Source organism: Canis lupus, chromosome 18 (assembly GCF_048164855.1).
Source record: "Canis lupus baileyi chromosome 18, mCanLup2.hap1, whole genome shotgun sequence".
NCBI classification, from domain to species: Eukaryota; Metazoa; Chordata; class Mammalia; order Carnivora; family Canidae; genus Canis; species Canis lupus.
In genome coordinates, this window is record NC_132855.1 from 4,857,374 (window position 1) to 4,878,371 (window position 20,998).

At 46.2% G+C, this 20,998-nt stretch overlaps 1 protein-coding gene and 1 non-coding gene across 3 annotated transcripts in view; both read left to right on the forward strand.

The window, feature by feature from the left end:
- The window catches only part of WNT2 (Wnt family member 2), a 48,841-nt gene extending 42,885 nt beyond the window's left edge, over positions 1-5,956 (forward strand). For both annotated transcript variants that reach the window (XM_072783319.1, XM_072783320.1), the window contains exon 5: positions 1,617-5,956. In XM_072783319.1, the coding sequence (XP_072639420.1) occupies positions 1,617-1,846 (230 nt within the window). In that variant the 3' untranslated portion in view covers positions 1,847-5,956. The remainder of the gene's footprint in view (positions 1-1,616) is intronic.
- A 12,634-nt stretch (positions 5,957-18,590) lies between these two features.
- Positions 18,591-18,693, forward strand: LOC140609661 (U6 spliceosomal RNA). Its single transcript, XR_012011411.1, has one exon. It is a non-coding gene; the product is annotated as a U6 spliceosomal RNA (small nuclear RNA).
- Positions 18,694-20,998: the final 2,305 nt, after the last annotated feature.

Consider the following 20,998-nt stretch of genomic DNA (forward strand, 5'->3'; position numbering starts at 1 on the left):
ATTCTTACCTGTCCGGAGGCCTCCCCTCGCCTGCACACTTCATCAGGTGTGCGGCTGCCGGCGGCTACCACGTGTGTATTTGGTGACACTGCCCGGCCCCATCAAGCCCGCAAATCCCCAGGGAAGTCTCCCTGCCCGGCCCAGCATGGGCCAGGTGCCCCCACGCCCGGGCTGTCACCTGCCGGTGGCACAGCAGTGTGATGATGCTCACCGTGGCTGCCAGGGGCCCGTTTCCGCGCCAGAGGAAGAAGCAGGAAGGATCCTTGCAAGCTGAGCAAACTCCACGAAGGCCCCGCTCCCCGTGGTTCTGGGTGCGATAAAGCTCCCGCAACGGAGTTCTGAGCGCTTCCCCAGGACTAGATCAAGTGGAGAGGCATCCTACCTCGGAGAGTCTTTTTCAGGGACAAACACATAAAAATGAACTGCCACGCAGGCGCTCCCGGTCGTCCCCAGGAGGTTTCTGTGCCAGTCCTGCTGGCTGAAGGCCTGGCGTCTGGCCTCCCCAGGGGCCTCTCGCACCTCTGGGTGGCCCCCGGCGGCAGCTCGGAGGGCGGCAATGCCCCCCCCCCCCCCCCCCAGCAGCCAGGTCCTCTCCTCTTGCTAAGAAGGCAGCAGAGTCAGGCCTGGAAGAGAGAACCCTCCCCTTGCGGGTTCCGCGCGGCGACAATGCTGGAGCGCTCACCCGCGTCCCTGCGTCCTGGACGTGGTTTGGCGGCAGGTGAGAGGGAGCCAGGGCACGTCCTTCTTTCTTTCGGACCCGGCCTTGCCCATTCTGCACCACACCAGCCCCGCTGGTAGGGATCGGCCCACACATTTATCTAGCTCAGGAGCGGCACCTCTCCTGGTCTCGGCCTCTGGGGACTGCCACCCAGGCCATGGTGGGCACCTGGGGACCGCAGACCCCGGGGCGGGGGGGCCGCAGCCTGAGGACGGCCACCTGGGCCATGGTGGGCACCTGGGGACTGCAGACCCCGGGGCGAGGGGGCCACAGCCTGGGGACAACCACCCGGGCCATGGTGGACACTTGAGGACTGCAGACCCCATGGAGTCCAAGGCCTGGGGATGACCATCCAGGCCATGGTGGGCACCTGGGGACCGCAGACCCGGGGCGGGGTACAGCCTGGGGACGACCACCTGGGCCATGGTGGGTGCCTAGGGACCACAGACCCCATGGAGGCCAAGGCCTGGGGATGGCCACCTGGGCCACGGTGGGCACCTGGGGACTGCAGACCCCGGGGCGAGGGGGCCACAGCCTGGGGACAACCACCTGGGCCACGGTGGGCACCTGAGGATTGCAGACCCCATGGGGGCCAAGGCCTGGGGATGACCATCCAGGCCATGGTGGGTACCTGGGGACCGCAGACCCGGGGCGGGGTACAGCCTGGGGACGACCACCTGGGCCATGGTGGGCGCCTAGGGACCACAGACCCCATGGAGGCCAAGGCCTGGGGATGGCCACCTGGGCCACGGTGGGCACCTGGGGACCGCAGACCCCGGGGGGCCGTGGCCTGGGGCTGTGCTGTGGGGGGCCTGGCCCAAGGACTGCCCTCCTGCCGAGGCAGACCCGGTACCCCACGCCCACCGGCTCAGTGACCCCTCCCTGGCTTGTCTTCCAGGCTCCCCGGGGACGGCGGGCCGCGTGTGCAACCTGACTTCCCGCGGCATGGACAGCTGCGAGGTCATGTGCTGCGGGAGAGGCTACGACACGTCCCGCGTCACGCGGATGACCAAGTGCGAGTGTAAGTTCCACTGGTGCTGCGCCGTGCGCTGTCAGGACTGCCTGGAGGCCCTAGACGTGCACACGTGCAAGGCCCCCACGAGCGCTGACTGGGCGGCTCCCACATGACCCGGGCGGAGGCCCCACCGCCGCCCTCCCTCCCTCCCTCCCACAAGGACTCCTCTGGATCTGCAAGGACACGGCGCCTCTGGGTTTTCTGGGGGAGACTTGTCCTAAGGCACGTGACCTTTGTCTCGACAGAAGCCCCCCATCCCCGGGGGCCCCGGGCCTGGGGCCACGTGCTGCCCATAAAGATGCCTTCCCCTCCCCGGCTTCCGGCCCCCGGTGCACCCCTCCTCCTGGTCAGCACTGCCACGCGGGGCAGGGGCACGGAGGGGCCTGATCCCCATCGCCACCCGCCTGGACGTTCCCTCCTCTAGAGCAGTCGACCAGAGGGGGAAGAGCGTCCCGAAGGAGCTTTTGCTGGGTCTCACAATAAATGCTCGCAGTTCAGAAATTCTGCACTTCTCTCTGGAGGGTGAAGACAGCAGGACCAGCTGCCACCGAATTAACTTTAAATCTCAAGAAGACCAAGCAAGGCTCTTGCCTGATCAAGTGATTTTTTTTTTTCACAGCCCTCCCTCCCCACCCCAACCCCCCACCCCCAGGGGCAGCTGGTAACGCCTGGAGAAGGATGGCTTTCAATGAACTTGAGGTTTAACACACATATTTTTCAAGGCATTTATTGTCGTATTAAAATCTGATGTGACAGGATGGGACTGTTGTCCTTTGGTACAGTTTGGAGTCCCTACGATAGCAAGAGCCTCAGAAAGTGATTGCTTTGCCTTACTGTGCCCCCTTGATATCAAGCTTTAGGGAGTGAGACTTCCTTCTTACTTAGGACCTGAAGGGAATTTAAAAGAAGATTGATCGTCTGGCAGGATAAGGTACCTATTGGGGCAAGGAGGGGGCAATGGAGGAAAATAAGTTAGTGGAATATCAGAAGACGTGCCTGTACAGATGAGGTACAAAGGGGGGCAATACAATTCATATCTGGTATGACGCACGCGGCCCATGGAGTTTTGCAGTTGAAGTGGCTTTGAGAAAGCAAACGTTTCGGATGACACGACCGGGGACCCAGCAGCCTGGGCGGCCTCCACCGTAAGCAGGCGCCCAGCACGCGTTGGCCGCGTGTGCCGAGGAGCCCCCGCTCGTACCCATCGCCCTTCGAGCACGTTTCAAAGAGCTGTCACGTTGAACTGTGCTCATCCGGGGCTGACGAGGTGACAGGATGCCCTAGCCCTTGCAAATGACACACAGCCTTGCTTGGAGAGTTGGCAACCCGAGTGTATCATGTTACAAACAAATCGTCATTTGGAGGCTGTATTTAAGGGGCCCGGCGGTGATTACGGTGATTACGGGCCCAGAGGTGACGTCCAGGGGAGGTGGAGAGGCTGCCGTAAGCGAAAGAAGGACAAAATAACCGAAGATACTTCTCACCCCGTCCCCCGGTTCAATTAGGCTCTGCTTCTCCATGTGGCCTCTTCCCATTTATTCATGGGATGCTTCCTTCTGTGCCTCTGGTGACCAGTGGCTGACGCTCGTTCGGGGACAGCCTGCCTCAGTTCCTCTGTCCTTGCTCTGCGGCAGGGCGGCTACGCCGACCTTCTCTGACAGCTGCCCGCTGGAGTTCTTGGTCATCACTGATGCTCACCTCCTCGCCCTCATAAAAATGGCAGATTTCATCCCCTTCCCTTCACTCCCAAATCCTCCAATTTTTAATCTGATTTTTCCAAAGTAGCTCTTTCCTCTTTTTGAGTCTATAGATTCAGAGGGCGGGAACAATGGAGCGGGACACAGTGGCCCTGAGCTCCGCGTGGGCCTTCGGGGGCGAGGGGGCGGCCAGCAGGTGAGCCGTCCTGGTTACGTGGAAGCTGCCTGTGGACGCCTCTGGGGGATGTAGGAGCTCGCACGGTGGTCCCCAAGCCACCTGCTTGCCCTCCTACCTGCTGGATGTGCTATGACATCATAAATCTGCGGGTGTCTCTAGAAATGGAAAGGATCGAAGAGGGCATCTTGGCTCCCTTCCGTGTGCATCTGGGGAAAGCGGAGGCCAAGAGGGGCAGAGGTCCCTGCAGTTATCTGGCATCGCCCCCAAGTTCCATCGTCAGCAGAGGAGTCGGGAAAGCCAAGCACTTTATCTGGTTTGTCTCAGAGTTAACCCAAGCAGATTCTAAGTAGCTTTAGCTTCCAAAGGAGATGGTCATTATTTCTTTTAATTCCTGGGATGTTTTGATCTGACTTTCATGCTGAGAGGCATAAGGGGCAAGGGCACGAGGCATATCCCTGCAGAAACCCACGAAGGAGACTGTGGGAGACCATGACAGCCCGCTCAAGTGCCAGTGGCTGTGGCCGTTAGGGAGGGTGTAATCACAGAGTGAAGTATTTTTATCTGCTTTTACTTCTGAAAGAGGAAATCTCCACTATTTGAAAAAATTAAAAATTAAAAAACAGGTGAAGACCACTTCAAACTTATTTTCTTTAGGGTTTGGTTGAGGATCAGCGTTCCATAATTCTAAGATCCACGAGACTCTGGATACCTGAAGTCCGTAAGGGAATGTTACAGCACAATTTACGCCAAACAAAATGAAAGAATCCATTCGGTTCAGATCCCCTACAAATTCCCTCTCAATGAAAATCTTATGATAAAACCAAGCTTTCTAGGCCCACAAGGATGCCCATTAAGATTCTGCAATAGCTGAAAGAGTTCAGACACAATACAAGATCTTGACTTAGTAGAGCTTTCTACGATAACGACGTAATCTGCACGTGACTCTGAGTCTCAGCCAGCGAGTTGTCTTCTCGGTCAGTTGGCCTGCCTGGCTTGGGCCGCGCTTGGCAAGGCTGGACTGGACTGACCTTGGTATCCTGTGAGCATGCTTGGCAAGGGGCATCCCGGCTGCATCTTGGGCAGCCTCTCACACGTAAGCTCCAGCCCGAAACCCCGAGTGCCGTGAGCACGGCCAGCTGGGCTCTCGGCACCCCCAGGACGGGGGCCCTGGCCTAATACGGATTTCTCCAGAGTGGAAGGAGCGGCCCCGAAGGATGTGTCAAACGGCCGTGCATTCAGAGCCGGGCTGGAGGACGGGAGAGGACTGACCGGGAGGGGCCAGGTGGCCGTTGGCGACGCCGGGCTGGGCTTGGCCGTGGTGAAGAGTGGCTTCCCCCGCTCTTGCAGGGTCACTGCCGTGCTTCCTCCTGCTGTGGCTTCCCCGGCCCCTCCCAGGACCTCGGGGGCCCAGAGGTGCGGGCCCCGCTCACGTCCCCATACCCAGCTGCCACGCTTCGTTTCAAGAGGCCTCTGGATCGTCGAAACCATGTTCCTTTCTATTGGGTTTATCACGAAGCCTGACCACATCAGGCATCACGTTTTTTTTTTTTCAGAGGGAGTAGCTTTAAAGTCAGAAAAATCTAGCCTCCCATTGACATTTCTCCGCCTGATTAATTTATTAAGGAATCCTACATCAAGTCTACAAAACCTAAAGCAGGGCCCCCACCCCCACCCCGGCGACAGGCGACATGACCGCGTGTGCTTGTCCTCGCCAGCGTTTCCAGGCCCAGATCTTATTATTACTTCTCATTTATTAAAGGCTGGCCTGGGGCTGCTGTGGTCTCAGCTGAAGAACATCCGTGTCCCCTCTTGCCTGCTCTCCAGATACAGGCCCGGAGAGCTGCCCAGTGGACCAGAACCATTCTCTTGTGTCTATTTACTGTGCTTCAACCTGGGTTTCCTTATCTGAAGAGCGAGAAGTGTACTCTTCGCAAATAAACCGCGCCAGTTCCGAAGCTGGTAAATCGCTTTTGTCAGGTCTGTGCTGACCTTCTGGAAAAACAATCCGCTGGTATAAGCTCACAGAGGCGGGCTCACCTTGACCTTCCCTTTACCTACGCAGAGAAAACTTTCACTCATCCATGAGAATGTTCTTTACATTTTTCAGGGGATCAGCAAGGTGACAGGTGGTTTGCAAAGCCCAACATGATTATTATTTTTCTAAATCATCGTTGTTCCAACTCTATAGCTTTTTTTCCCTGATACTCACATGATTCCTGTTTAACCAAGCCTCCCACTTCCATGAGCTAATAAAAGTGTCACGCAGATTGTTACAAAGAACTATTGTTATTTACAAGTCTGCATTTTCTGTGAAATCAAAACATAATAAAGTGAATTTTCAGTGTTGACTTTGTTATTTTAAACCTGTCACAGTCTTGCCAAACCCTCTGGTGAAAAGAAATCCCTGCGGGTTATGGGAACTCTGTCCTTGTCCTCTCTCAGGACTGCTGATCAAGAAGTGTCCCTCAAGTCTGCAAAGATTTTCAGGGAAGACAGTTGGCTCACCTTACTGATAAGTACTCTGGTGAGTCTATGGGGAAGACTCCTATTCCTGATGGAGAAATTATTTTCCACACACACTTTCACCCTGTGTTCTCCCCTGGATGCCAGCTTACCCCCTCTAGGTGCCAGCACGCTTTGGCCGTGTTTATAAATCCAGTGTCACTCCACAGCAGCTAGGCCCAGCCCCGTTGACCTCTCCAAATTCTTACTTTCCATGTAAGTGCTTGCTTTTGGCTGAAATGGTAATTTTTCAGCTTGATTAGAAACAGACAAGACCCCTTGCTCCTTTCTTGAGATCTCTGTGTCCTGATTGTGGGTGCTACTTCTACACTAGTAGAGAAAGCTCAGAACATGGAAATAAACTCTCCTCCCGCAAAGAAAATCCATCCAACATCGGCTCCTCCCTGATGAATTGTTTTAGGTGACCTGACTGAGCAAGGTGCTGACTCTGCACTCCAGTACCCCCCGGGTGGCCCGATAGCCAGGTTGCTTGCTGCCCCTCTAGGATTCCTTTGACCCCTTTAGAAACTCCCATGCTTGGAGGATCTTCAGAAGAGGAGGTGACACATGTGTCTGTGTGTATTTTTCAAAGAACATTTTCCCCCCAAATTTTTGCCCAAACATTATCAATGAGATTCCCCTATTCTCTCACCTTTTGAGTGAGAGGACTGTCTACACATTGTGAGGTCTTTAAAAGCAACCCTGGTCTTTACACACTAGATGCCAGAGGCACTCTCCTACTTCCCAGGTGTGACCACCGAAAGTGTCCCCGGACACTGCCAGGTGTTCCTGGTGAGGGAAGGAAGAAGCAAGGTATAAGAGAAAACCTTTCCAGTTGAGCACCACTGACGTAACATTTTGGGTCAAGTCCTCTATTGAAATGCAAGCCATAAACACGTCTGCCATTTTCAATCTGGAACACTTCACTGGGAGTGATAATTGAATGGGATTAAGTCTTGGTATTAGTGCATCAGACTGACTGGGAAGGGATCTGTTGGAATGGGTGAATCTAGGAACCCCTCGGCAGCATGGGGCAGAACAAGACAGGCCGACCTGAAGCTCACTGTGTGTCCTGGGAGGTAGGAAAGCACGAGGCTACTGTGTTTTTGCAGATAAGCCTTACCTGTAGGGAGTCAAAGGAAGGATGGAAGCTTAGCAAGGAGAAACAATAGTGTGGTTTCAAAAGCTAGAGGCAAAAATCTTAGAAACTCAATTTCATGATGCTCACTGGGGGAAAAAAAAAAAAAAAAGCCCCAAGATAAGGCCCAGAAGGTGGAAGAGTGAGAAAGTTACAGCTCTGCATAGATTAGTTGAGTAGTTTTGAGTTTCTCAGGACAGAGAGGAGGGTACTGATAGAGAGGGAGCACCAAAAAATAGAGAAAAGACTGAGTTTCAGGCAAAAAAGAATCTCCAGTTTCAGGCCAGGGTGGGTATCATTTGCAGGTTGATCACTGAACCTCCCCCCACAACACACACAGACACACACACGCTGCCAATTGTCCCTGTTGCAGGTGAACCCTAGCCTTGTATGGGCGGTATTTGAGGAGAGTGAAGCAATCTAAGTGCTCTCCAACGTGTGCCAGCGAAGAGTGGGAAAAGGAGAGCCCATGCTGGATGAGACATGGGGCAGAGTGGAGAACGAAGTAAGCCTGGATGACAGACAAAATAAAGGATAACCCTGGCTGGATAAAGGACCGGGGGCCGGTGACAACTGGCTGAAAGAAGGAAATGGAAAGTCAATCTTCTTCTTGACAATCTTTCATGGGCCCAACTGAATTTATGTTTTAGGCTGCCTGTGGAAATAAAGAATGGACTAAACCATTTGGATGAACAAATAACTTCATCTGTTCCCTCGTGCTATTATCTAGTTCTAGATAATACAGCATGATTAAAATCTGATCAACATGATCAATTTACCATTTACACTATTTTTGGACTCTTAACTTGATTTTGTAATTTCTGTGTAGTGACTGACCCTGCAAAAGCCCCTGTAATTGAATCACAGGCTCTGGATTTCCCCAGGCAGTCCACCCAATCCTATTTTAATAGCACTGCAGGCCTTCCTAAATTCCACAGAAGAGAGGAATCATATTACTGCCCGTAAACCCAATTCAAATGATTAAATGATGAAGATGCATCCAGTGTCCAGTCAGCCAGCTTGCTCACACTGGTTATTTCAGCAGAGGCTTGGGGAGCTCGGCGAACCCATCTGTGAGTGTTTCAGAGCCTCATGTTACAGGTGGAGGTCACACACCAGCCGAACAAATAGCAGGAAATACAGAAAACGAAATCTGAATTGGAGTCTCCAAAAATCTACCCGCCCAAATAAACTTTGGCATCTGCCCCTTGATCATTATTCTCCAATAGTAATGAAGACTTCATGAAAGGCCTTGAACTCTGAGTTGTCATTGTGGAATCAGGTTTAATCAAGACAAATATCCCCAGCCTAAGAGTACAAGTAGAAGAAGGGAGTACGGGTTTAATTTTCTTATATATTGCTGTAACTATAAACAATGCCTTATCTTCTCAGTGACTCTCGGGAAATAATAAGCACCAGTGTTTTGTGGGTATTTACACCAGCCCTTGGAGAATTTATTAGAATCATGATTCACAGATGAGAAATCTCCCTCTTCTACAGGGCTTAGTAACTGGAGTAAGAATTACTCAGTATTCTGTACAGACAAATGAATTGGAATATGTCTGGCTATTAACCATTCATTTGCTGGTGATTTTCTTTCATTTTTTTTCTGAACTGACTGAATGATTGGGTTAGGATGGTCCCTCTCGTTTGTGTATTGTAGACATGCAATTAAATGGTGTCTAAGAATTATGTTGTTCTGTCTTCAACAGAGCAATGAGGTTACATGACACTTCTGAGGGTATGAGAGCAAGGAGTCATTGGAATCACGGAATGTCACATTTGGAAGGAACAATGCACACAATTTATCCTAACCTCCACATCTTATTCCTGGGAAGACAAAAGAAATTTTGTGGTTCAGACTGTGATATAAGCAAGACACTGAATCATCTTCAGGGAAGAACAGTTATTATTCACTCAATCAGTGTGTATTGAGCATCTCCTATGAGTCAACTGCTGTGCTACAGTCCTGGAAATGCAGCAGTGACTAAGACAAACGTGCCCTTGCTCAGAGCCTTCTGGGAGGACTAACACAGAACACGTGTGCTTCACTTCTTACCTTATAAGCACTTAGGAGTGCGCGGTTGGACTTAGTCCTTACAACCACCCTTAGATATAGAAATGATTATCCTCTTTTTTTTTAAATGAGAGAGATTTCAGAGAGATTTGGTAATTGGAGGCAGGGCCTGGACTCAAATATTTGTCTTCTAACTCTTGATCCAGTGTCATTTCTAGTATATCAGAGCATCCTCTCATTAAAACTCATAAGTATTCTGTCCAATGAGCTATTGAAAATGACTTGGTTGGTTCAATGACCACATTTTCCAAACAAAAATTAGGATGTGTGGATTGCCAAAATATTTCTATGATTTCTGATCAAATGTATATGCAATCCGGAGAATAAATTATATGTAGATACACATCTAACAAAGCTCTACCAGAATATAAGTGACTTTTAGTTATACATTTAATAAAGCACTTTTATTTAAAATAAAATGTCTTCTAAATCCTCCTAGAGGGCAGCCCGAGTGGCTCAGCGGTTTAGCGCCGCCTGCAGCCCGGGGCCTGATCCTGGAGACCCTGGATCGAGTCCCACGTCAGGCTCTCTGCCTGCTTCTCCCTCTGCCTGTGTCTCTGCCTCTCTGTGTGTGTGTGTGTCTCTATGAATAATAAAAAAAATCTTTAAAAATAAATAAATAAATAAATCCTCCTAGAAAATCTGAGATTTCTGGTCATAAGAAATATACTTTCCTTATCATATGGAGATTCAACCCACCATTAAAGATGGTTGAAAATATCATGGACCAACTCAAACATTGTACATATCATGATTTATTTAAGTTTTCCTCAAACCTCTACCTAATACTTGATTACTCAGGTTGAATTAACATGTCAATAATTTTAAAAAATAATTTTCATCATAGTCTTGTCCTCTTAGACTGAGGAAGAGAGACAGTTAAAATTTCCTTAGCAACAATACCCAAGAAAAAAATTTTCAGAATTGTAATAAATGTAACAATGTATTTTAAGATATTTTTAAAGGTACAAAGTGCATATACTAATATGATATTAATTAATAATATTTTCATCTTAACATAAAGTGTAGGTGGTCTTTCTCTCCATAAAGCAAACTGAGATTTGTATAATCCTAGATTATTAGATAATGCCTCTAGAAACAAAAGGTGATCTTTCCTCAACCTTCTAATGTGGAAACAATCCAGCAGGGCTGGAGTAATACATGTTGCTGGTTCTGACTTTCAGTTGATCTTAGATCAACTCTTTACTTAATCCAAACTTGTAGTTGGGATATTTTTTTTTTTTTTGGTGGTGGTGGCCAAATTAGCAAAAGAGAAAAGTCTCTTCAGAATAGAGGGAACCAAAGACAAGACCTTATATGAATATCTGAGGAATATAGGAGAGTGAGAAAGAATCTTTGTCTAAAAGGAATCTTAAATGATGGGCCAGGGGAGAGGGTGGAACATTTATCACAATTATTCTAGAAGTGTATGGAATAGATTTACATGCATGTTTATTCATGGCAGGAAAAAAAGTCTCCAAATATGGGTTTTAATTTGTGAGAAGGCTGCTGAGAAATGTGAGATCATGGAGATGGTGGTCCTTAAAATAAATAAATAAAATCTAGGGAGTATAATCCCACACAGAATGTGATTCATTCTTTTGGAGCAATAAATAGAGTGAGATGATGTCCAAAAGCAATTTCCCTATTTCTTGGACATGTAAGCATTTTTCCTTATAACAATCATAGCATAATAAGATCTCTACACAGATTATATTGACAACCATGTATGATTATAAAACAACTCATCCCCAAATGTCATTTTCCTTTCATCATCCTTGACTTGGGCCTAAAATTCTCACCTTTAACCAAAGCACCTGAGGGTTAAGAATTTACCTTTCACAATTTTTCTTTTAATACATATAAATGTTTTTCAGGTCTCTTCCTAAATTCAATAATTATTTATTCAAAAATATCTGGCATAATTTACCATCAACCAGATATTTTCCCCAGTGTCAGGGAAATAGCAATGGATAAAGTAAATGAAATAAATGAGACTTCTATTTCTGGTAATATGGCAGACCAAATGTCCCCAAAAGAAGCCTTCTGATGCAAATGCTTAGAAACTTAACATAGGTAAAATAACCATCCTTTAAAACATATAAGTGAACTCTCCCCATTCCCATCTTTAAACACAGGAAAGCTTCAAAGGTCAAAAATGAAGAGAATGCTAAAAACTCAAGCCTTGGTGCCCCAGTGGAGGTTTATTAATTTGCCTCTCTAGAAGATTGGGTTTTATTTTAATTAATTAGTTAATTAGAGAGAGAGAGAGAGAACACATATGAACAATGGGGAAGGGGGGGAGGGACAGTCTCAAAGAGACTCCACACTGATCCCGGAGCTTGATGCAGGGCTCGATCTCATGACCTGGAGATCATGACCTGAGCCAAAACAAAGAGTTTGGCACTTAACTGACTGAGCCACTCAGGTACCCCTAGGAGACTGAGTTTTAAATTAAAGGCCAAGGCAGGGCAGGAAACAGGGTTTGGGCTTTCTTGAAGTGAGGAGTTAGAATCAGGATACAGCATCCCATCTCTTCCCACATGAATGTATTGCTATCAGAGGGCAATAAAGGAAAAAAATCTGAGCACAGGAAATCAACTGGGAACTAGTTTCCAGTTGATATTTCTCTGAAATATCATTAGGGTAGGAAAAAATTAATTAAAATAAATTTATAGCTCTGGCCATTTACAGCTACCAGCCTCTCTTTGTTTAGTTTGATGTTAGAATGAACAGAACCTAAACACTTCAGAAATTGCCCCACCAATGAATTAGCCTAAAAAAAAAAATTAGTTCAGATTGAGGTAACTAGCAGATACAAGAACAAAATGTCTTTGAGGGTCACATTTTCAACCAGGCTACAGAGGATTCTTACATATAAAACTTCACCAAATCTGAGTTGATAATTTGAAATTACAAAACACACCACAAAACAAGCCAGCAGGAAAACAAAACCATAGCAAAAAAACAAAACCATACATTTAGATTCCCAAGAATATCAGATAATAAAATCACTATACACAGACTATAAAACAAATCTGTTTAGGAATGATTTTAAAAAGCAAAATGAATGATAATTATGAATAAGATACATAGTAATTCAAGGAAAAAAGATTAAGCTAAAAAGTATTTGAAAAAGAACTAAAGACAACATCCAGTAATTAAAAATATAACCACTGATACTAAAACTGATTTTCTGCCTGTGGCCACAGCTGAGGAAGCATTGTTGAATTCTTTCCTACAGCCATCAGCGTGTATAATTCAGAGTCTCTCAAGGAGACCAAAGAACTATGGAAGCATGGGCAACCCAGGTGGCTCAGTGGTTTAGCACCACCTTTGGCCCAGCTCATGATCCTGGAGACCCAGGATCGAGTCCCACGTCGGGCTCCCTGCATGGAGCCTGCTTCTCCCACTGCCTGTGTCTCTGCCTCTCTCTCTGTGTCTCTCATGAATAAATAAATAAAATCTTTTAAAAAAAAGAAAAGCTTTAAAAAAAAGAACTATGAAAGCTCCTCATTAAAGATTTGAACTTTAAAATAACAGTGGCAGGGATTCCTGGGTGGCTCAGTGGTTGAGTGTCTACCTTTGGGTCAGGGCATGGTCCTAGGGTCCTGGGATGGAGTCCTGTATCAGGCTCCCCCTGGGGAGCTTGTTTCTCCCTCTGCCTATATCTCTGCCTCTCTCTCTGTGTTTCTCCTGAATAAATAAATAAAATCTGTAAAATAAAATGAAATTACCAGTGGCAGACTGAGAATGAGTAACACTCATAGGTTGTATGGTAATGGAAAAATCTAAACACCAAGCATCTAGAAGCTTTGGGCTTCTCACATAAGCCATTGTGGTACAAGCATATGCAGTCATGAATGCAAGGCCACACAAGATGGATGGAAGAGTCATAGAACCAAAGAGGTGTCTCAAGAGATGTTTCAAGAACAGGCTCACAGTTACCTATGAAAAAGACCTTTGTTGGTGGCATTAGAGAAGACACTGAGCAACATCATATAAGGGGTTATTTTGAGTAATAGGGGAAGACTGAGGTGACTGAAATCATTACTGACTAGGATAGTGACAAGAAGAGAGTTTTGCTTTTGTAAACTTTGGTGACCATAACCATGGAGAAGACTGTCATTCAGATACTGTTACTGTGAATAGCTATCACTATGAAGAAACGAGAGCCCTGCTAAAGCAAGGGACAGCCAGTGTCTCATCTAGGTCACAGGAGTTCTTTAAATGTGGGCACTTTAGAGGGAATGACAACTTTAGTCATGGAAGAAACTTCAAGGGTTGTTATTATGGGTTTTGTGGTGGTGAATATGATGGCAATAATTGATTTGGTAATAACAGAAGCAGTTTTGGAGGTGTTAGAAGCTACAATAGCTTTGGCAATTACAACAATCTTCAGACTCTGAACCCATGAAGAAAGGAAACTTCTGGTTCTTGTGGTGGTGAAGGCCAGTACTTTGCCAAACCACAAAACTAAGGTGGTTATGGGTGTCTAAGCAATGCCAGTAATCATGACAGTGGCGGAGATTTTACATACTGCTGAGAAAAGAGTTAGCAGAAGAGGAGAGCCAGAGAAGTGACCGAAAAGCTATGGGTTCCAATAGGTTTGTGAACTCAGCCAACCATAGAGGCAGAGCCTAACTGCTACAAGAAAGAAAAAAAAATAAGGTGGTATTTGTGACTAATTATATGACAGGTGTTTTAGTTTCTAAACAGGTACTTAGTTTCACTTTTCTCTGAAAAATGAAAAGCATTCCAACAAAAAGTTTTAATGTAGTTTTTGGTTGTTGTTCACATACTGTTAATTGATAAATATAATAGTCTGATCATGATGCTGATTAAATGTGGCTTTAAAAAAATTCATTGGATGTGGTAAACAGAAAAGTAGATACAGCCAAAGAGAGATTTAGTGAAATGGAAGATAGATCTAAGGAAATTACCTAGAATTCTGCCCAAGATATTTTTTAAAGGGAAATATGAATGGAGTTGAGGGACAGGGAAAGTAGAATTAGTAGGTCCATCATATGTCTTATAACAGGAATTCCAGAAAGAAGAGAGAAATTGAGAAAGATGAGCAATTTCCAGAATGGATGAAAGATATAAATCTTCAATGTCAAGGAGCACAAGTTCTAAGTAGTTCCAAAATTAAATAAATCCACACAAAAATATATTGTTGCAAAAGCACAGAGAGTAGAATATGAAGATTTCAACAGCTACCAAAGAGAAAAGACAAATTACCTAGAAGAGAAAATCATACCAAAAGCAGACTTTTCCAGAGCAATGATGGAAACAAGAAGGCCCTGGAATCATATTTTCAAAACTCTGGAGGGAAAAAAATAAATCCATAACTTTATATCCAACTGAAATATCACCAAAGAACAAGCGTAAGATAAAGACATTTCAGACAAACAAAATCTACCAAGAACAGATTCTACCTACCGCAACTCCAAAACAAATATTTTCCAAAAGAAATGAAGAGGAAAAGTTGAGAAAATAAATTAATACACATGCAGTGAAATTTGCAATAATGAACATATAAAAATAACTAGGAATTACTCATTTCTGGTGACAGAACAAGGTAACATGAAGTGTTGGTAATGATTTCAAGATAAAAAGGAAGCGACCAAAATTAAGCATTTTAACCTTGTTTATATTGTTGGGAAGAAGGGCAGAAATATTATAAACTTTAGGCACTGTTAGGTACACATGTCACAATTTTAAGGATAATTTTTAAAACAAAAATATTTAATTTCCTTTTTAGTAAGGAGATAAAAATGATTTTAAAACTCTTCAATCAAAAAAGAGGATAGATTTGTAGGTGTGGATGCAGGAGGACTTAGACTAAAAGTAGGGAAACTGACTAGTTTCCTAGCTTAAATTATAATCAACATTATTTAAGCATATAAAGACCAAAAAAAAAAAAAGTGTAAAACTCAGAAGATCCAATTTCTTTCTCAAGTAAAAAAAAAATTTGTAGTGTTTGTCAGTTCCATCCTTTTCTCTAAAATGTAATGGAGATTGTACCCATGTCAAAAATTCATATTCAGTGTTTTGGTTTTTTTTTTTAAGTTCCAAAATTCATAGCTGGCACACCCTGTCTCCAGCATCCTGATTTAATTTTCCTCATTTTTGCTTGCTGCTTTATTGACTACATTGCTCATAATAGTAATGTAAATATCTGGGTATAAACAGTAATGACTGTGCAGAATTATAAGAAAAAAATCTAAAAAACTTTATTTTTTTAAAAGATTTTATTTATTTATTCATGAGAGAGAGAGAGAGAGAGGCAGAAACACAGGCAGAGAGAAGCAGGCTCCATGCAGGGAGCCCGACGGGGGACTCGATCCCAGGACCAGGATCATGCCCTGAGACAAAGGCAGATGCTCAACGGTTGAGTCACCCAGGCATCCCTAAAAACTTAGTAATAAAAATAAAGGATACTTTGGAGAGATTACAGTAGAAAGACCTAATATGGTAAAATGTCAACATTCACTACAATTAATCTGTAAAGCTACAATTCTAATATAAGACCAGCCAAAGATGATTATGATTGTTTCCTTAGGCAGGCTCTCCTTCCTTCCCCCCTTTTCCCTGCACCAGCTCCCCTTTTACTTCTCACTCTTGGTTCAATTATAGAGCACCAGGCAGGTAGCAAATATTCAATAAATTAGTATTCTTTTAATATAAAAGAATGAAGATTCAACTGTTCTGTAAGCAATTTCTAGTTTACATTCTCAAAAACACTCCCATTGAGCCTGGTACACAGTACATGTCAAAATAATATCTAACTTTGAATCTCTGTCTGAGTATGCGAGCCAGCCCTTTGCCAAGGACGTTTTGTGAGTTGATTACAATTGGAAAAGTACTGTACATGTGTTCCTGAGAGTCACGAATAGATGACATTGACTTCTTAGTATCAATCTGATGAAAGTAACGCACATTAAAATATAAGGGTAGAAGACCATTACTCATTTCTTTCTAAATACTTCTTAAAGTCAACAAAACTCTGACTTTCTATAATAATTTCTGTAGCTCCCTCAATATGATGTAGCTCAAGAAGTCTTCAATTTCTCTATATATTTCTATATATAATATATATGTACATATATAGATAACATGATCCACCCATGAAAGCATCAGAAATTCACATTCTGATCACTTTTCCTATAAATGATCAAAAAGACTTCAAATGTCTAATGATCCCTATCATTAGGTCCCTATCATTAGCTGGTTTTCTTGAAACACATAAATATTAACACATTACTAAGAATCGTCCCAAAAAAAAAAAAAAAAAAAAAAAGAATCGTTGTCCCGTATCTTTATCAGCTTTACATGTTCCCCCCCTTTACCGCTTAGTCATTCCTAATTAGCAGGAATCCAGGGGCTCTTTTGGGAATCCTTCCTCAACTCATCCAAGAATCCCAGGGACTCCCTGCTGGGTCGGTACTTCCACCTGCATTCCTGGAGAGTCTCTTGGGCCTATAGGCATCCTTGCTTCCGTGGCTTTTACAAGTATCGTGTCATCACTAAACACAGATCCTGTGGAGTCACAGGGACTCTGGCTCAAAAACCAGGGGACACCCTAGCTTGGCCAGATCTGTGCACAACCCAAAGTTCATGCTTGGGCTCCAAGTTTCCGGCTCTTCATTTCCACTCACAGCCATTGCCCTCGAAGAGTGACCGCACATCCTAGCAGCTGGGGCCGGAGGTTCCTCAGTCTCACCATGTGTTGTGCTGGAACTTTCCTTTTTTTGCCCATCCTGTATCACCAGCAGATACTCTCATGAGACATTCCCCTCTGGGGCTTTGGAGTCCTCTCATGCCAGCAGATGACTTGTTAGTGCCACCCTCTTAAAAACAGGATTCCCTAATTTCAACTCCGGAAGAAGAACATGAGGTCTTGAATTCATTCCCTAGAAGGCTCCAGAGCTCCTTTTGCAAACTGATAAGCCAAAAAAAAATTTTTTAATTATGACATCTTTTTCTTAGGCAAGGAGAGTCTGGTGCCTTTACATTAACATAGCTAAGCCCAGCCACACCAATGATTCCTCTCATAAGGAAAGGAGTCTGCTCCCACAAGAGGGACTTGGGTCTTCGTTCCAGAACCTTCTAGTCACGGCACCCAGATACGCCAGCCTCAACAGCTAATCTGGGCCCTCTGCACTCAGCCTCTCTTGACTTGAGCCTCTCAGCCCTCTGGGTGTGAAGTTTGTATTAAAGATACTCTTTTTAGGCACAAATGGTCCTTTTTAAACACAACCCATCTCCTACGGGCTCAGAGGAGAAGGGATCTGTTTTAATACTAGAAAAAACTGTTGAAAGGAGAGCAGAGCTCCACCCCCTTCCTATGTTTATAAGGAGATTTCAAGGGTAATTTTGATTATCCTTTGCCCTAAGTGCTGACCTTCGTACCTGCCCCTGGGTGAATGGGGACCGCTGAAATATAACGGGCGCCCTTCTAAGAATTGCAGTCCCATGCAGAGTCCGTCCCTCTCAGAGATCCCCGCAGGAGCCACATAAAATTAAAAAGAGAGCAATAGGTTCTTGCTCTTCTTTTAGCTCAGTGGTTGAGCATCTGCCTTGGGCCCAGGGTGTGACCCGGGGTCCTGGCATCGAGTCCCACATCCAGCCCCCCACAGGGAGCATGCTTCTCCCTCTGCCTGGGTCTCTGCCTCTCTCTGTCTCTCGTCAATAAATAAATTTTTTTAAATGTGTTTTTTTGGTTGAGGCCATGCAAATCTAAAATGCCTACCAGGCTGTGCCTCTACTGGTAAGCAGGGATCTTTTCTCTGGCCACTTTATCTTACAAGATGCTCATCACCGCCCTTAAGGGGGTAAGCTAGTCCTGGGTGAGTCCTCTTGCACTGACAACCCTGGGCCTGGGGTCTGCATTGGCGACACCTTGGGGTCAGTAGAGAATGTCTGTGAGAGGGCATTAGAACAGATAACCAGAGATGCTAATTTTAAAAAAGTTTTTAAATACTAGGTCCCGGCCACACCCTCTACCACGCCACCCCCCCACCCCCCACCCCCGGCTGGCCCCACCCCCACCAGGACCCCGCTCTCTGCAAAAAAAATAATAAAATTAGGTCCTGTCCCAGATGAATTGAATCAGATACTCTGAAGATGGGCCCAGATGAGCTATTATTTAAAACTTCTCCTGGTGATTAGGATGAAAACAAGTTAGAGAACCATTGACATCCATTATCCCAATTAACTCGTAGCCACACTGTTAACTAATTTGGACAAAGTAAAATACACAGCGTGCTCAGCATCACGATACTAAAACTGGCACAATACAGACCATATTGGCACTGCCTCTGCACGAGGATCAGGTGCAAATTCGTGAAGCATTCCATATTTTTTTAAAAAAGTAAAATATACAGCAGTAACGGGTTCCTTATCTCCAAATTTTTTCCCTGACTATGCCTTAAGTAGTTACCTCTTAATTCTAAATTTTCAACTTTGCTGATGATAATCCAGGATGAGACAGCAGAGCCTGGGGGCCCTGTGCTGTCACGGTCTGTTGGGAAGTGGGGCAGCGGGCCAGGCGGCGGGAAGTCGTTCCAGAATCCCCAGACCTGCTTCAAAGGGCAGCGTCATTATTCTGCTAGTTTTCTACATCCCAAAACTTCAGAATTATCTGAGTTCTGCTTCTCAGGCAAGATCTGTGTCTATCCATTCTCATTCGTTCTATCCTTCCTTTTCTTTCTCATTGTCACCACCTAGACCGAGGCCCTGCTCACCTCACTTCTAAATGACTATAATTCACACTGAGCCCCGCTGGCCCAGATGCCTCTCTCTATAAATCATCTTGCTTGCTCCAAACAACCCTCCATTTCACTGCCGTATCCCAAAATTTTCACTGGTTCCCATTACCTAAAAGGCCCAGATCCCTTGCCCCTCCATAAATTAGCCCGAACCACCTTTCCAAGTCTATCTGCACCTTCCTAGTCAAGCTGCTCACGGCTGGCTGGATGCGCAAGCACATTTTCAGCAAACACTGTGCATCGTGGGAAGGGCAGGGCTTCGCCATCGGACAGCCCTGTGGGCAGACCCTGTCCACCCCGCGTGCTGGGCCAGCGCGGTGGTGGTGGTGGTGGGGTACTTAGCCTAGGTGAGTCATGGAACTCACCGCCTAAGGCCACAGTAAGGACTCATGAGTGAGTGGGCAAAACGATACCAAGTGGCCCCTTGGACGTAGTAGATATTATTACCATTTGGCCTAAATTATTTTCCCGGCTCGTAGTCGACCCTGTTTCCATTCCTTCCAGGACTGGTTATTAGACTGCTGTCTCTGGGTCTCAAACCCACCCTTCTGGGCTGGGCTGGGGGCTGGACCCAGGCTGCACCCAGGCTGCACACCCCTGTTCCGTTTCGCCAGCTGCTCCTTGGCAGCTCTTCCAGAAGGAGGCACTGCAGGGACACCGCGAGGGGTAGGGCCGTCCAGCAAGAGTTCCTTCTGCAGCGGGAGCTCATCCCGTGTGCAGGTCCTCCCCCGCCCCCATCCTCGCTGTGGCTCTAAGAGGCACCAGCACCATCTGGCAGGACCCCTGTACCAGCTCTGGGACCTCTTCTCCAAGGTTCTAACTTCTGATCCAACCTTTGCTCTCGGTTCCCCACCCCCTACGGGCTGCTGCTCTTTCCCCAACTTCCTGCCTCTGAAATACCTCCGAGGCCCCTTTATGTCTCCAGAACCTGGTCTCGAACTCTCCCCATTAAAGAGTCTCTGTTAACACAGCGGGTACGCTGCTTGTTTCCTAGCGGGCCCCTGGCTGATCCTCTTGCCAGCGCTTCCCGGCTTCCAGGTGAACACACACCTCGTGGCCGGAAGGCCTGCATGGCCACGCACCCCGCGAACTCTCACACACCCACAGAGTCCCCACAGAGGACGGATGGGGTGGCCTTGGGATACATTTCTGATCTGATTCTCTCATCTTATCATCGAAGCAGCTGAGGCCCGAGAGTCAGAGCAGGGCCTCCACCGGGCTCTCCTGCCCGCCCTCTGGCCCACAGGTACTTGGCCTTCAACCACCTGAGGCCCTGCAACGTCTCCTCAATCACCACCCAAGCAGGTCACTTAGCTGAGACCCTGTGACTTCGCTTTAGGCATCTTTAGAAAGTGACGCTCCTCTGCGAGTCGCTAGGCTCAAAGGGCACTGAGCTCTGTGCTACACGCCGGGCGCCCCAGCGGCCTCCTCGGGAGGACTCCAGATCGAGTCCGGGGAATGAATGATCTAATTAGCCCCAACCTTTGAGCATAAGTGACGTCTACATCTCTCATGTGTTCTAGATTATTGCTAGCAATAATCAACACCTGAATCCAACAGACGTCGGAGAAGAGGGTTCGGCCTTCATAGATGCTGGAAGGTCTCCTGTTGGCCTCTTATACACAGCACAACGGAAGCTCTAACTGGATTCGATAAGAACGTGCATCCTACTAATTAGACAGGAAGTTCACATAAATTCACGGCACAGTTTTATCAGGTGACGTTTCCTCATTGATAGAATCTAATACTAAAAGTCATAAATAAGTCTTAAATAGGACAAAACATTTTAAAGTACAGTTTTCAATTTTTTTCCATAAATTTGGCTCTAATAAAATAACCTTAAATTATGCAAAAAGGATAGTAATTGCAGTATAGGGAGCGACGGACCCAGTGAGATTTT